General features: G+C 40.6%; 1 protein-coding gene across 1 annotated transcript; it reads right to left on the bottom strand.

The window, feature by feature from the left end:
* Positions 5,090–5,530, bottom strand: LOC107636511. The gene has a single exon (XM_016340014.1). The coding sequence runs from the start codon at positions 5,528–5,530 to the stop codon at positions 5,090–5,092; it is 441 nt and encodes a 146-aa protein (XP_016195500.1).

The following is an 18,395-nucleotide window of genomic DNA, read 5'->3' as shown; positions in this document are numbered from 1 at the left end:
TCACGTTTTCTCCTTAAAAATCATGTGCAGCCATCGGCACATACGCGCACAGCACGCGTACGCGTCCCTGGGGCTTTGCGATCGACGCGCAGGTGCGAAGTGGGCGAGCGCGTCCATGAGATTCTGGCTTAGCCGCTAAGTGCACCGGCTCCTGGCTTGGCTTCCTTCGCGCTAGTCATAACGGCGCGCATCCACGCGTACGCGCCATGTGCACGTGCGCGTCGTCACTCAAAACTCCAAAGATCAAATTTCCATGCTCCTTCCCTTTATGCATGCTTCCATCCTCTCCTCGAAGCCATCCTTGCCCTATAAGCTCTGAAATCACTTAACACACGGATCACGGCATCGAATGGTAATAGAGGAGGATTAAATTATATCTAATTTAATGCAAAGGAGGCATGTTTTCATCCATGAGGCACAATTGGGAAAGGAACACAAAATCATGCATTTTTATATGAATAAATTTGAAAGATCATTGATAAAACCCTCAAAATCTATATAAGATAAACCCTAAAAACGGGGTTTATCAACCTCTGCACACTTAAACTATAGCATGTCCTCATGCTAAAGGAAAGCAAAAGACCAAAGAATCACAACAGAATGAGATTCATGAGATGCAATCTACTCACATGAATGCAACTAAGATGGATGCTACTATCTACTTGGTCAAAAGCAACTCAATCATCCTAGAACATATATATAAGCACATAGGGCAAGATGATAGGCAATGCATGAACTCTACCAATTTTAATCATCAAAGCGAAATGCGCACAGCTTGTGTGAAGAATGCTCGTGAAAGCCAAGAACAAAGATTTGGGCTTCGAACCTTCACTGGAAGTGTTTGCATTCTATTCGCTCGGTGTATAGGGTTAATCACTCAATTCTCTTCTATTTCATGCTTTCCAAAATTTGTTCTTCCTCTAACAATCAACAATTATTATATGCATGCATACATATATCATGAGGTCTTTCCTTAGGTTGTAATGGGGTTAGGGTCAAGATAGGGTTATATATTTGGCTAAGTAGACTAAAAATTGAATCCTTTGATTAACCTAAGCTTCCCACCTAACCTATATAACATCCTATACAATTATGCACTAGCCTAACTACCCATTATTCACTTTTGATCACTACACATATGCATTGATTTGTCTTCGAGCCTTACTTTAGAGCACTTTGTCCCCTTTTCCTTTTCTTTCTTTTCCCTTTTTTCTTTTCTTTCTACTTTGTTTGTTTCTTTTTCATTATTCCTTTTTCTTTTCTTTTTATTTTATCTCTTCTTTTGTTTTTTTTTCTTATCAACGCATATGGTCTACATGTTTGGTCAACACATGAGTATGTATCCACTTTCTAATATTTTTAATGAAAACAACAACATGCTCTTACCTCAACCAATGTCCCCCCTATTTCCCCACACTTGAATGATACATACACACTAGCCTAAGCTAATCAAAGATTCAAATAGGGACATTCATGGTTTTTTGCTTTTGGCTTGTAATGTGCTAAAATTAAGAATAAGTGGGTTAAGCGTAGGCTCAAAGTTGGTTACAAAGGTTGTTATAAGGTAAGGCAATTTGGGTGAGTAGCTAAGTGAAATGATGGCCTCAATCATATACATGCATTCATACATACAACAACAGACATATAGAGTCAAACAATTTAAGGATCACAATCATAGAGAGAACAATGCACACAAGAAGGAAGATAAGTGGCTAGAAGATGTAGCCACGCAATAAGGCTCAAAATCAATGTTCCAATACATTCTTCAAATGAGCTTAGCATAAAAAATTTTCAAAATTGGTAGGGTTGCCCTAAATTTCTAGTTTCTTAGGAAAGAAGTCATTACTCTAACCAAGTAGACTTAACAAGAGATAACTATCATGCAAATGGTGTCAAAAAGTGAAAAACCTAATCATGCAATCTATCCTAACTAATAAAAGAAATTCAAAGTTTATTTGGGTGTTACCTATGGAGATCGGTCGACTGACCTCCATACACTTAAAACTTAGCACGATCCTCCGTGCTTTGAGTGATGCGCAATGGGTGATCGGCTTCAGAATGTCCATCATCTCCCTCATCATCGCCATCTTCACTTGAGGTCACAATAGATGTGGGGATATTCGGTTCCTCCATAGGTGGGATGACAACACTTAGAAGCTTCTTCACATAAGCATACCGGCATTGATCCATCTTCTTGTGGAAATCTTCAATGCATTAGTGGGATGATCTTGGTGGTGCAGATGAAGTAGTGGAGACACCTGCGGGAATGGTCATGTCAAAGTTCCCGGTGTCCGTTGATGGCTTGAGATATTTCTCGGTTGGAACAACATTACCATCAACTGGGATTATGGCCCTCCGATCCCTAGTCTCATGAGAAACACCGGTGGCCACAACTAACTCGGTAACCAAGGCAGGGAAGGGTAGGTTACCCTTAGCATGAATACGCCCCATGGCTTACCGGATGATAGATGGGATGTTGACCAGCTTCTCGCTAAGTACGCACCAAACCAATAAGGCTAGCTCAGCGGTGATGGATGACCCATGGGTGCTTGGAAGCACATAGTGGGCTAAGATTTGGGCCCATGCCCCAGCTTCTTGAGTGAGGAAATGTGCGTCAATGTCCTTGGGCCTCGGTCTCATTCTCCCTTGAATCCAAAATGATTTGGGTATAGCAATGATGCGGAGAATGGCATTCCAATCAAAACCATATTCGCAACGTGCCAACAAGACCTCTTGGTAAACGTCAATTCCATCCGCTAATGGCCTGGTTTTAAGCACTCCTTGAACCATCCGCTAATGGCCTGGTTTTAAGCACTCCTTGAATGACTTCCTCCGTGATGGGAACTTGCTTTGTACGCATAAAAACTGATGCAAGAGAGGCTGAGTGGTAGTTGGAGTAAAACTCCACCACCCAAGATAGGTTGGCCTCCTTTGGTTGTCTCATGAGAAATCCCCATTGCCTCCGCTCGATGCGGGGTATCACAAACGGAACAACATGAGCCGGAGGGGCTAGAAGAGGCTCCGCGTGATAGTTCGTTTCAATTATCATGGGATAGACAAGCTCGTAGTATCGGTTGGAGAACTTGTTTGGATCCCTCGGAGGGTTATCCTTCTCTAGGGCATCAATATTGACGATGCTTCTTGGCTTCTTGAGGAGGGGCTTAGCCGTAGTGGCTTTAGTGGCCGGTTTCTTTGGCACTTTTCCCTTATCCTTCTTGATGACCATCCTATGAAAGTGGGAAAGGAAAAGATATTAAACTCAAGAAAACACTCAAAAATGGTAGTCATGCAAGTGAGAAAATAGGCCATAAAAGGATAGGCGTCTTAAATGCATGACAGTTGCAACATGTAACTAAGACAACATTGGAAACAATGACAAGTCACTAGCATGTGATGCAAGAATGGTATAAGCATGCAAATAAGAGGCATGAGAAGCATACACCCAATCATAAAAAAAAAGAAGCAAGTCGTAAGGGGTGGGCATGGAAAATATGAAACATGAAGAATAATATGCTCAATGCACATAGGAATAAGCAAGTGAGTGAGGAAGGGCACCAAGTGGAAAGAATTAGGTCAAATTTGAAACTAAAAAGACATATGTGCCTTTCATCAAACACTTGATGTGCAACCCTCAAATAATGAACAAATGGAGGAAATGTTGCAATGTAGCATCCCACAAAGCATTATCAATCATCATAGAGCACCATATTTTGCAAGAAAACCAAATATAACAAACTAACCCACCAATGTAAAAGAAATCTCTACCCATAGCACCCATGAAAAATAGAAAAAATAAAGACAAGGATAAACAAACAAGTAAGCATGAAAAAGAAGCTACTTAAGAAGAAGAAAATAAAGACAAACAACTAAAGAAAGGAGAAAAAGAAGCAAAACAAAGAAAAAGAGAAAGTAAGAGTACCTTGAGAAGAAGAGGGGAGTAATGGAGAATGGTAGTGAGAAAAGAGGGGAAGAAAAATGGAGAAAGAGAGGAGAGAGAAAGTGTAGGACCGCCGGAGGTGGTGGTCGCCGGTGGAAGGGGATGAAGAAGGAAAGAAGAGGAGACTAGAGAAATAAGATAGAAAATGAGGGAATAGGGGTGGAGAATTTGAAAATAGGCACGCTACAGTGTTTCTGCGTCGTAGGATCGATGCGCGTGCGCCCTGCATGCTTACGCGTGGATGGGCATAGACGATGAAGGACACGTACGTGCCAGGTGCATGCACGCGTGAACGGGGTTGTGCTAGTGGCACAATGCTAGCGTAGGACTTGCGCAACTCTTGGGTTCATGTACCAGGAGTTGGCTGCAGGAAGAGCGACGCGCGCGCGCACAGCGCACTCACGCATGGAGGTAGCATGAAGCAAATGGACGCGCAGGCGGCAGGTACGCCTGCCCATCAGTGGAGGTTGTGCCCCCAGCATGGTGTAGGCTTAGTGTTGGCGCAACTCTGGGAAAAAATGTACCAAGAGTGCAAGTGGGGTGATCAACGCAGGCGCGTCATGAGCGCTCGCGCGTCGATTCGCGAAGCAGCATAAGGGCGCGTACGCGCCAGGTGTGCGCACGCGTAAGTCAGGTTAGGCGCGGGGCATGGTGCTGGCTCAATGCTCGCATAACTCTCTGGATTTTCGAACCAGGAATTGCGAGGGCCATTAACGCGGACGCGTTTAGCACGCCCCGGCGTGCATCCCTTTTTTTTTAAAGACATGAAGAATGCATATTTATCACAAATTCAGTAGGTAGCTAGCCAAAGGGACCAAAAACACCCAAAACTCCCTGCAATACCTAGAAATGGGGTGTTCTCTACCACACAATCAATTCACCTACTTAAAATCAATGCAAATTACCATGAATAACTATCTATGGTAGTCAAAATCAAATCTATCTAAACAATGCTATGGCTGAGTAATCACAAATCAATAAAGAGTTCAAGAGTTATGTACAAAAGGGACAAAAGGATAGATCTCACCATGGTGGGGTGTCTTCCACCTAGCACTTTTGTTTAATGTCCTTAAGTTGGACTTTCACTAGCTCAATGCTCTTTGCCAGGAGGTGCATCTTCCAAGAGGAATACTTCAATCTCCTTGTTGTTTTTCATTTGCTCACCATGATACAACTTGAGACGGTGCCCATTAACCTTGAAGATATCCAGACTTGAGGGAAGGCACAAATGGTAGACCCATAGGGTTCCGCTTTCTCTACTTGATAGGGTCCTTCCCATCTTGACCTTATTTTTCTGGGCAACAATCTCAATCTTGAATTGTAAAGGAGGACTAGATCGCCGGCTCTAAATTCTCTTCTTCTTATGTTCTTGTCATGCACGGCTTTCATTTTCTCCTTGTAAAGTCTAGAGTTTTCATAGGCTTCCAACCTCAAACACTCTAATTCCACTAATTGAAGCTTTCTCTCAATTCCGGCCCCACCCAAACTTGGATTGCACTCCTTGACGGCCCAATATGCACTATGCTCTACTTCCACCGGTAAGTGGCAAGCTTTGCCATACAGCAACCGAAAGAGGTTCATGCTAATCGGCATCTTGTACGCCGTCCGGTAGGCCCAAAGTGAGTCGGTAAGCTTGGCACTCCAATCTTTTCTATTAGGCTTCACAACCTTTTCTAATACCCGTTTGATCTCCTGATTGGAAACTTCGGCTTGGCCGTTTGTTTATGGGTGATAGGCCGTGGCTACTTTATGTATGATGCCGTATTTTTTCATTAGTCCTTCCATCCTTTTGTTGCAAAAATGTGAACTTTAGTCACTCACAATTGCTCGTGGTGACCCAAAGCGACAAATTATGTTATTTCTCACAAAAGAAAGGACAACATTAGCATCGTCCGTCCGGGTGGGTATCGCTTCCACCCATTTGGACACATAATCAACGGCAAGTAGAATGTAGAGAAAACCATTAGAATTTGGGAATGGCCCCATGAAGTCAATACCCATATGATGAGCGGATAATTTATACGCTTTTTGGCATTGGTTTTAGTATGTTTTTAGTATATTTTAATTAGTTTTTATTATATTTTTATTAGTTTTTAATTAAAAATCACAATTCTAGACTTTACTATGAGTTTGTGTGTTTTTTGTGATTTCAGGTATTTTCTGGCTGAAATTGAGGGACCTGAGTAAAAATCTGATTCAGAGGCTGAAAAAGGACTGCAGATGCTGTTGGATTCTGACCTCCCTGCACTCAAAGTGGATTTTCTTGAGCTACAAAATCTCAATTGGCGCGCTCTCAATTGAGTTGAAAAGTAGACATCCTGGGCTTTCCAGAAATATATAATAGTCTATACTTTTCACGAGATTTGATGGCCCAAACAGACGTTCTAAGTCAGCTCAAGAATTCTGGCGTTTAACGCCAGAACTGGCACAAAAGCTGGAGTTAAACGCCCAAACTGGCACAAAAGCTGGTGTTTAACTCCAAGAAAAGACTCTACACATGGAAGCTTCAATGCTCAGCCCAAGCACACACCAAGTGGGCCCAGAAGAAGATTTCTGCATTAATTACTGATTTCTGTAAACCCTAGGCTACTAGTTATCTTAAAATAGGACCTTTTGCTATTGTATTTTCATCTTTTGATCATCCTGGAATCATGTTTTGATGATTGAACCCTCTTTGGGAGGCTGGCCATTCGACCATGCCTAGACCTTTTGTTCTTATGTATTTTCAATGGTGGAGTTTCTACACACCACAAATTAAGGTGTGGAGCTCTGCTGTTCTTCATGAATTAATACAAAGTACTATTATTTTTCTATTCAACTCAAGTCTATTTCTTCTCTAAGATGTTTATTCGCACCGAAGAACATGATGAATGTGATGATTATGTGACACTCATCACCATTCTCACCTATGAACGCGTGACTGACAACCACTTCCGTTCTACATGAACAAGCTTTAATGTGTATCTCTTGGGTTTCTAATCTAAGATTGGAACCTTCGTGGTATAGGCTAGAATTATTGGCTGCCACTCCTGAGATCCGGAATGTCTAAACCTTGTCTGTGGTATTCTGAGTAGGATCTGGGAAGGGATGACTGTGACGAGCTTCAAACTCGCGATTGTTGGGCGTGTGACAGACGCAAAAGGATCAATGGATCCTATTCCAACATGATCGAGAACCGACAGATGATTAGCCGTGCGGTAACAGCGCATTTGGAACGTTTTCACTGAGAGGACGGGATGTAGCCATTGACAACGGTGATGCCCAACATAAAGCTTTCCATGGAAAGGAGTATGAATGATTGGAAGAAAGCAATAGGAAAACAGAGGTTCAGGAGGAACAAAGCATCTTCATACGCTTATTTGAAATTCCAACCAAAGAATTACATTAGTATCTCTATCTTTATTTTATGTTTTATTTATCTTTTAATTATCAATTCTCCATCACCATCTGAATTCGCCTGACTAAGATTTACAAGGTGACCATAGCTTGCTTCAAGCCAACAGTCTCCGTGGGATCGACCCTTACTCACGTAAGGTTTATTACTTGGACGACCCAGTGCACTTGCTGGTTAGTTGTGCGGAATTGTGACCAAGTGTGATTCATGTTTAAGAGCTCCAAGTCCTTTGGCGCCATTGTTGATGATCACAATTTCGTGCACCAAGTTTTTGGCTCCATTGTCGGGGATTGTTCGAGTTTGGACAACTGACGGTTCATCTTGTTGCTTAGATTAGGTACTTATCATCACAAAAGCTGATTGATTCTCATCAATTTAGCTGCTGAATGTAATGTCCTGCTGAAGCTTGGCTAACCATGTCTAATCTTTTTAGACTGAAGCTTTAGACTAACATTGCATGATTCCTGGAATTCTTATTAAAAGTTTTGATTCTCCTCATTTTCTTTTCTATATAAGTTTCGAAAATCACAAAAAAAATTTATAAAACCATAAAAACCAAAAATATTTTATGTTTCTTGTTTGAGTCTAGTATCAATTTTTAAGTTTGGTGTCAATTGCATGTTTTTATTCTTCTTGCATTTTTTGAATACATGCAATATGTTCTTCATTGATCTTCAAGTTGTTCTTGATGATTTCAGTGCTCTGATCTTTAAATTCCCTTGTTTTGTGTGTTTTGTTGTTTCTCATATGCATTCTCAATTTGTTAGTGTCTCTTATATGAAAATTTTTAAGTTTGGTGTCTTGCATGCATTGTTTGATTTGAGTTTCCTAAGATTAGTTGTATTTTGATTGTTTCTCATCATTAAAAATTCAAAAATATTTTCAAAATTGTGTCTTTTCAAGTCAATAATACAGAGAATCGAAGATTCAGAATATTCAGCAGAGGAATCAAACAGAAAAAGCTGGGCGTTCAAAACGCCCAGTGAAGAAGGAAAACCGGCGTTTAAACGCCAGCCAAGGTACCTAGCTGGGCGTTTAACGCCCAAAATGGTAGGATTTTGGGCGTTAAACGCTAGAATGGATGCCATTCTGGGCGTTTAACGCCAGAAGGACACTAGAGGGAAGATTTTGGTTTTAATTCGAATCTTTTTCAAATTTTCATAATTTTTCAAAATCAAATATTTTTCAAATCATATCTTTTCAATCATATCTCTTCAAAATCAATTTCTTTCCATTTTTTTATTATTTTTGAAAATCCTTGTTATAAATGATTTACTTCAAAATTTTCTAGTTGTTACTTGCCTATTAAGAAAGGATCAAAAGTTTTAATTCTAGAATCATATCTTCTAATTTCTTGTTAGTCAAATAAATCAACTTTAATTTTAAAACTTTCTCTTTTTAGTTTGATTGTCAATCATATCTTCTCAATCATATCTTTGCCATCACATCTTTTTCAAAATTAACTTTCAATCATATCTTTTTAGTTTCTAATTTCAAAATCTTTTTAAAAAAATCACTCAATTTTTCTCCCAATCTTAATTTTCGAAAATCTCAATCAAATTTTCAAATTTCTTTTTATTATTTCAAAATCTTTTTAATTTTTTTTCAAAAATTCCTCCCCTCTTCTCACATCCTTCTATTTAAGGGACTAACACTCCTCCTCAAGGTGCAATTCGAACTCTATCCTTCTTTATATGTTCGAATTCTCTTCTATCTACCTCCTCCTTCTATTCTTCTTTTCCTCTGACAACTCAAGGAATCTCTATACTATGACATAGAGGATTCCCTACTTTCTTGTTCTCCTCTCTTTCATATAAGTAGAAGCAAAGATAAAGGCATACTTGTTCAAGCTGATCCTGAACCTGAAAGGACCTTGAAGAGAAAGCTAAGAGACGCTAAAGCACAATTCTCTTTAGAGGGCCTAACAGAGCTTCTTTCATATAAGTAGAAGCAAAGATAAAGGCATACTTGTTCAAGCTGATCCTGAACCTGAAAGGACCTTGAAGAGAAAGCTAAGAGACGCTAAAGCACAATTCTCTTTAGAGGGCCTAACAGAGCTTTTCAAGGAAGAAGAAACCATGGCAGCCGAAAACAACAATGCCAACAATATAAGGAAGGTGCTTGGTGACTTTATTGCACCTACTCCCGACTTCTATGTGAGAAGCATCTCAATCCCTGCCATTGGAGCAAACAACTTTGAGCTTAAGCCTCAATTAGTTTCTCTAATGCAACAGAATTGCAAGTTTCATGGACTTCCATTGGAAGATCTTCATTAGTTCTTAGCTGAATTATTGCAAATCTGTGACACTGTCAAGACCAATGGGGTTGACCTTGAAGTCTATAGACTTATGCTTTTTTCCTTTCGCTGTAAGAGATAGAGCTAGGACATGGTTGGATTCATAACCTAAAGAAAGCCTGAACTCTTGGGAAAAGCTAGTTAATGCCTTCTTGGCAAAGTTCTTTCCACCTCAAAAATTGAGCAAGCTTAGAGTGGAAGTCCAAACCTTCAGACAGAAGGAAGGTGAATTCCTCTATGAAGCTTGGGAAAGATACAAGCAATTGATCAGATGATGTCCTTCTGACATGCTTTCTGAATGGAGCATCATAGGTATTTTCTATGATGGTCTGTCTGAACTATCCAAGATGTCATTGGATAGCTCTGCTGGAGGATCTCTTCATCTGAAGAAAATACCTGCAGAAGCTCAGGAACTCATTGAAATGGTTGCAAATAACCGATTCATGTACACTTCTGAAAGGAATCCTGTGAATAATGGGACAACTCAGAAGAAAGGAGTTCTTGAGATTGATACTCTGAATGCCATATTAGCTCAGAACAAAATATTGTCTCAGCAAGTCAATATGATTTCTCAGAGTCTGTCTGGAATGCAAGCAGCAACAGGCAGTACTAAGGAAGCTTCCTCTGAAGAAGAAGCTTATGATCCTGAGAACCTAGCAATGGAAGAGGTGAATTACATGGGAGAACCCTATGGAAACACCTATAATCCTTCATGGAGAAATCATCCAAATCTCTCATAGAAGGATCAACAGAGACCTCAACAAGGTTTCAACAACAATAATGGTGGAAGAAACAGGTTTAGCAATAGCAAACCTTTTCCATCATCTTCTCAGCAACAGACAGAGAATTCTAAGCAAAGCCACTCTGACTTAGTAACTATTGTCTCTGATCTAATCAAAACCACTCAAAGTTTCATGACTGAAACAAGGTCCTCCGTTAGAAATTTGGAGGCACAAGTGGGTCAGCTGAGTAAGAAAATTACCGAACTCCCTCCTAGAACTCTCCTAAGTAATACAGAAGAGAATCCAAAGAGTGAATGCAAGGCCATAAATACGTCTCATATGGCCGAACCTGGAGAGGAGGAAGAGGCAGTGATCCCTACTGAGGAAGACCTCAATGGACGTCCACTAACCTCCATGGAGTTCCCTAATGAGGAACCATGGGAATCCGAGGCTCAGACTGAGACCATAGAGATTCCATTAAATTTACTTTTGCCATTCATGAGCTCTAATGAGTATTCTTCCTCTGAAGAGGATGAAGATGTTACTGAAGAGCAAGTTGCTAAGTACCTTGGAGCAATCATGATGCTAAATGCTAGGTTTTTTGGTAATGAGACTTGGGAGGATGAACCTCCATTGCTCATCAAAGAACTGGATGACTTGACTAGGCAGAAATTACCTCTGAAGAGACAAGACCCTGGAAAATTCTCAATCCCTTGTACCATAGGCACCATGACCTTTGAGAAGGCTCTGTGTGACCTAGGGTCAAGTATAAACCTCATGTCTCTCTCTGTAATGGAGAAGCTAGGGATCATTGAGGTACAAGCTGCAAGAATCTCATTGGAGATGGCAGACAATTCAAAAAAATAGTCTTATGGACTTGTAGAGGATATCTTGGTAAAGGTTGAAGGCCACTACATCCCTGCTGACTTCATAATCCTAGAGACTGGGAAGTGTATGGATGAATCCATCATCCTTGGCAGACCCTTCCAAGCCACAGCAAAAGCTGTGATTACTGTTGACAGAGGAGAATTGATCATTCAAGTGAATAGAGACTCCCTTGTGTTTAAAACTCAAGGATATCCCTCTGTCACCATGGAGAGGAAGCATGAAGAGCTTCTCTCAATACAGAGTCAAACAGAGCCCCACAGTCAAAGTCTATGTTTGGTGTTGGGAGGCCACAACCAAACCTTAAGTTTGGTGTTGAACCCCCACATTCAAACTCTAAGTTTGGTGTTGGGAGGTTCCAACATTGCTCTGAACATCTGTGAGGCTCCATGAGAGCCACTGTCAAGCTATTGACATTAAAAAAGCGCTTGTTGGAAGGCAACCCAAATTTTTTTTACTTATCTATGTTAAATTTCTATTTTCTTTGTTATTTTATGTTTTCTGTAGGTTGATGATCATGTGAAGTCAGAAAAACAATTGAAAAAGCAAAAACAGAAGGAAAAACAGAATGAAAAATAGAACACCCTGGAGGAGAAACTTACTGGCGTTTAGCAGAATGGGCGTTAAACGCCCAGTCTGGCACCATTCTGGGCGTTTAACGCCAGAAATGGGCACCAGACTGGCGTTTAACGCCAGGAATGGGAAAGAAGCTGGCGTTAAACGCCAGAAATTGGCAGCAGCCTGGCGTTTAATGACAGGATTGGCAGCAAGGGGCGTTTTACATGCCACATGGTGCAGGGATGAGAAATCCTTGACATCTCAGGATCTGTGGACCCAACAGGATCCCCACCTACCCCACCTCTCTCTCTCTTCTTCACCCATTCACCAATCACCTCAATACCTCTTTCCCAAAAACCCCTCACCTATCAAATCCCACCATTCTCTTCACCACTCACATCCATCCTTCATAAAACGCCACCTACCTCACCATTCAAATTCAAACCACTTACTACCCAAACCCACCCATAATGGCCGAACCATACCCCCCCTCCACTCCTATATAAACCCATCTTCACTCCTTCATTTTCACACAACATACACACTATCTATCCCCCTTGGCCGAAACACAAAGCCCCCTCCATCTCCTCTATTTCTTCTTCTTCTACTCTCTTCTTTCTTCTTTTGCTCGAGGACGAGCAACCTTCTAAGTTTGGTGTTGTAAAAGCTAAAGTTTTTTTTTTTGTTTTTCCATAAGCATTAATGGCACCAAAAGCCGGAGAAACCTCTAGAAAGAGGAAAGGGAAGGCAAAAGCTTCCAGTTCCGAGTCATGAGAGATGGAGAGATTCCTCTCAAGGGTGCATCAAGACCACTTCTATGAAGTTGTGGCCAAGAAGAAGGTGATCCCCAAGGTCCCTTTTAAGCTCAAAAAGGGCGAATATCCAGAGATTCGACATGAGATTCGAAGAAGAGGTTGGGAAGTTCTCACCAACCCCATTCAACAAGTCGAAATCTTAATGGTTCAAGAGTTCTATGCCAATCCATGGATCACCAAGAACCACGATCAAAGTGTGAACCCGGACCCTAAGAATTGGCTTACAATTGTCTGAGGGAAACACTTAGACTTTAGTCCGGAAAATGTAAGGTTGGCATTCAATTTGCCTATGATGCAAGGAGATGCACACCCATACACTAGAAGGGTCAACTTTGATCAAAGGTTGGACCAAGTCCTCATGGACATCTGTGAAGAGGGTGCTCAATGGAAGAGAGATTCAAGAGGGAAGCCATTTCAACTAAGAAGGCATGACCTCAAGCCCGTGGCTAGGGGATGGTTGGAGTTCATCCAACGCTCAATCATTCTTACTAGCAACTGATCTGAAGTTACTATAGACCAGGCTATCATGATTCATAGCATCATGATTAGAGAGAAAGTAGAAGTTTATGAGGTTATATCCCAAGAACTCTACAAGGTAGCAGACAAGTCCTCTACTGTGGCAAGGTTAGCCTTACCTCATCTCATTTGTCACCTCTACAATTCAACTGGAATTGACATAGAGGAAGACATCCTCATTGATGAGGACAAGCCTATCACTAAGAAAAGGATGGAGAAAATAAGAGATCCCACTCATGGACAAGAGTATGAGGAAACTCCTCATCATGAAATCCCTGAGATACCTCAAGGGATGCATTTTCCTCCACAAAACTATTGGGAGCAAATCAACACCTCCCTAGGAGAATTAAGTTCCAACATGGGACAACTAAGGGTGGAGCACCAAGAGCATTCCATCCTCCTCCATGAAATTAGAGAAGACTAAAGAACCATGAGAGAGGAACAACAAAGGCAAGGAAGAGACATTGAGAAGCTCAAGCACTCCATAAGATCTTCAAGAGGAAGAACAAGCCGCCATCACTAAGGTGGACCCATTCTTTAATTTCCTTGATATTTATTTTCTTTTTTTTTCGAAAATTGTGCTTTATGTTTATTTATGTTTGTGTCTTTATTACATGATCATTAGTGTCTAAGTGTCTATGCCTTAAATCTATGAAAATGAATCCATCACCTTTCTTAAATAAAAAATATTTTTAATTGAAAAAGAAAAAGAAGTGCATGAATTTCAAATATCAAAACAGTTTAATTATTTTGATGTGGTGGCAATACTATTATTTATCTGAATGAATGCTTGAACAGTGCATATTTTTGAATTTGATTGTTTATGAATGTTAAAATTGTTGGCTCTTGAAAGAATGATGGGAAAAGGAGAAATTATCTGATGATCTGAAAAATCATAAAATTGATTCTTGAAGCAAGAAAAAGCAGTGAAAAGCTTGCACAAAAAAAAAAGAGAGAAAAGCAAGCAGAAAAAGCCAATACCCCTTTAAACCAAAAGGCAAGGGTGATAAAAAGGATCCAAGGCTTTGAGCATCAATGGATAGGAGGGCCCACAGAAATAAAATCCTGGCCTAAGCGGCTAAACCAAGCTGTCCCTAACCATGTGCTTGTGGCGTGAAGGTGTCAAGTGAAAACTTGAGACTGAGCGGTTAAAGTCGAGATCCAAAGCAAAAAGAAGAGTGTGCTTAAGAACCCTGGACACCTCTAATTGGGGACTCTAGCAAAGCTGAGTCACAATCTGAAAAGGTTCACCCAGTTATGTGTTTGTGGCATTTATGTATCCGGTGGTAATACTCGAAAACAAAGTGCTTAGGGCCACGGCCAAGACTCATAAAGTAGCTGTGTTCAAGAATCAACATACGTAACTAGGAGAATCAATAACACTATCTGGATTCTGAGTTCCTATAGATGCCAATCATTCTGAACTTCAAGGAATAAAGCGAGATGCCAAAACTGTTCAAAAGTAAAAAGCTAAAAGCCCTGCTCATCTAATTAATACTGATCTTCATAGATGTTTTTGGAATTCATTGTATATTCTCTTCTTGTTATCCTATTTGATTTTTAGTTGCTTGGGGACAAGCAAGAATTTAAGTTTGGTGTTGTGATGAGCGGAAAATTTATATGCTTTTTGGCATTGTTTTTAGTATGTTTTTAGTATATTTTAATTAGTTTTATTATATTTTTATTAATTTTTAATTAAAAATCACAATTCTGGACTTTACTATGAGTTTGTGTGTTTTCTGTGATTTCAGGTATTTTCTAGAGCTATAGAAGCCCAATTGGTGCGCTCTCAATTGGTGCGCTCTCAATTGCGTTAAAAAGTAGACATCCTGGGCTTTCCAGCAATAAATAATAGTTCATACTTTGCCCGAGATGTGATTTCCCAAACAGGCGTTCTAAGTCAGCTCAAGAATTCTGGCGTTTAACGCCGGAACTGGCACAAAAGCTGACGTTTAACTCCAAGAAAAGTCTCTACACATGGAAGCTTCAATGCTCAGCCCAAGCATACACCAAGTTGTCCCAGAAGAAGATTTCTGCATTAATTACTGATTTCTGTAAACCCTAGGCTACTAGTTATCTATAAATAGGACCTTTTGCTATTGTATTTTCATCTTTTGATCATCCTTCAATCATGTTTTGATGATTGAACCCTCTTTGGGAGGCTGGCCATTCGGCCATTCCTAGACCTTTTGTTCTTATATATTTTCAATGGTGGAGTTTCTACACACCATAGATTAAGGTGTGGAGCTCTACTGTTTTTCATGAATTAATACAAAGTACTATTGTTTTTCTATTCAACTCAAGTCTATTTGTTCTCTAAGATGTTCATTCGCACCCAAGAACATGATGAATGTGATGATTATGTGACATTCATCACCATTCTCACCTATGAACGCGTGACTGACAACCACTTCCGTTCTACATGAACAAGCTTGAATGCATATCTCTTAGGTTTCTAATATAAGATTGGAACCTTCGTGGTATGGGCTAGAATTATTGGCGGCCATTCCCGAGATCCGGAACGTCTAAACCTTGTCTGTGGTATTCTGAGTAGGATCTGGGAAGGGATGACTGTGACGAGTTTCAAACTCACGATTGTTGGGCGTGTGACAGACGCAAAAGGAAGAATGGATCCTATTCCAACATGATCGAGAACCGACAGATGATTAGCCGTGCGGTGACAGCGCATTTGGAATGTTTTCACTGAGAGGACGAGAAGTAGCCATTGACAACGGTGATGCCCAACATAAAACTTGCCATGGAAAGGAGTATGAATGATTGGAAGAAGGCAATAGGAAAGCAGAGGTTCAGGAGGAACAAAGCATCTTCATACGCTTATCTGAAATTCCAACCAAAGAATTACATAAGTATCTCTATCCTTATTTTATGTTTTATTTATCTTTTAATTATCAATTCTCCATCACCATCTGAATTCGCCTGACTGAGATTTACAAGGTGACCATAGCTTGCTTCAAGCCGACAGTCTCCGTGGGATTGACCCTTACTCACATAAGGTTTATTACTTGGACGACCCAGTGCACTTGCTGGTTAGTTGTGCAAAATTGTGATAAAGTGTGATTCATATTTAAGAGCTCCAAGTCCTTTGGCACCATTGTTGATGATCACAATTTTGTGCACCACCATACATCAAAGATTTCACAAAATAGCATGGTTTGTTGGGGTATTTCATCATTTTTAGAGATGTTACCAAATCTTAGGCAATGAGAACAAGATTTACAAAAGAGAGAAGAGTCCTTGAAAAGAGTTGGCCACCAAATTCCACAATCAAGGATCTTTCTTGCCGTCCTTTGAGGTCCATAATTTCCACCTCCCTCCGAGGAATGACAAGCTTCCAAGATTGATTGGAATTCGGTTTGGGGAATGCACCTCCGAATGACTTGGTCCACTCCACATCTCCAAAGGTATGGATCATCCCATACATAGTATTTGGATCGCTTTTTAGCTTATCCTTTTGATGCTTGGAGAGATTAGAAGGAAAGGTGCGGGATACCAAGTAATTTGCTATTGGTGTATACCAAGGAATGACTTCTGAGATTACATGCAAACCCTCAAGGGGGAAGGAATCATTAATAGGAGTGACATCGCCTTTAGTGTGTTCAAGGCGACTTAAGTGATCCGCCACTAAATTTTGCAATCCACTTCTATCTTTGATTTCCAAGTCAAATTCTTGCAACAATAAGACCCATCTAATCAATCTCGGTTTGGATTTCTTTTTGGCCAACAAATACTTTACACCGCATGATCCGAGTACACTACTACCTTAGAACCAAGAAGATAAGTTCGGAATTTATCCAAAGTAAAAACAATTGCCAAGAGTTCTTTCTCGGTAGTAGTGTAGTTGGATTGGGCTCCATCTAGTGTTTTTGATGCATAGGCTATGACATATGGATTCTTACCCTCGTGTTGTGCTAACGCGGCTCCCACCGCATAGTTTAAAGCATCGCACATTATTTCAAACGGCCGACTCCAATCCAGCCGTCTCACGATGGGAGCTTGGGTCAATGACACCTTAAGCTTGTCAAAAGCCTTCAAGCACTCCTTGCTAAGATCAAACTCAATGTCCTTTTGCAATAATCTGGATAGAGGCAATGCTACCTTACTAAAGTCCTTGATAAATCTTCGATAAAATCCTGCATGGCAAAGGAACGAACAGACTTCCCTCTCGGAGGAGAGGTAAGGCAAGCTAGATATAACATTGATCTTTACGGGATCTACGGAAATACCATCTTTGGAAACGATATGTCCCAAAACAATGCCTTGCCTAACCATGAAATGGAACTTCTCAAAATTTAAGACAAGGTTGGATTTAGTATATCTTTCCAAAACTTTTTCAAAGTTATCCAAGCAATGATCAAAAGAATCAATATATACGCTGAAGTCATCCATGAACACTTCCATGCATTGCTCTAGAAAATCCGCAAATATGCTCATCATGCAACTTTGGAAAGTTGCCTGCGCATTGCATAAGCCGAATGGCATATGCTTATAGGCATAAGTTCCAAAGGGGCAAGTAAATGTTATTTTTTCTTGGTCCTCTAGAGCAATGTGTATTTGGAAGTACCCCGAATAGCCGTCTAAAAAACAGTAATGAGATTTACCAGATAGCCGATCAAGCATTTGATCGATAAACGGTAGCGGAAAATGATCCTTTCTAGTGGCCGTGTTCAACCCTCGGTAGTCAATGCACACCCGCCAAGAGTTTTGCACCCTTGTTGCTATAAGCTCCCTGCTCTCATTCTTGATTGTGGTCACCCCGAACTTCTTTGGCACAACTTGAACGGGAGTCACCCATTCGCTATCCAAAATGGGGTAGATGATGTCCGATTCTAGTAATCGGGTGACCTCTTTTTTCACAACCTCTAGAATGGTAGGATTTAGTCGCCTTTGAGGTTGTCGAACGGGTCTAGCTCCTTCCTCTAGGAATATTTGGTGCTTGCATACTTGGGGGCTTATTCCCACTAGATCCGCCAAGCTCCACTATATGGCCCTTTTGTTCTTCCTCAAAACACATAGCAACTTTTTTCTTGTTGAGGAGTGAGTTCCCTTGCAGCAATCACTGGAAACTTGTGGGCTTCATCAAGGTATGAGTACTTTAGGTAGGGTGGTAGTAGCTTCAATTCTACCTTTTGGTCTTGACTTGACACTTGAACTTCCGGTGGTTCCGGATGCGGTGAGGTATTCACTTCACTTGGGTCTTCACTTATTTCTTCAATCATATTCTTCTCATCTAGCTTAGCATAATGCACTTCGG

The sequence above is a fragment of the Arachis ipaensis genome, chromosome B04 (genome assembly GCF_000816755.2).
Source record: "Arachis ipaensis cultivar K30076 chromosome B04, Araip1.1, whole genome shotgun sequence".
In the NCBI taxonomy this organism is placed as follows: domain Eukaryota; kingdom Viridiplantae; phylum Streptophyta; class Magnoliopsida; order Fabales; family Fabaceae; genus Arachis; species Arachis ipaensis.
Note: the sequence above shows the minus strand (reverse complement) of the source record. Positions and strands in the feature narration are given on the sequence as shown.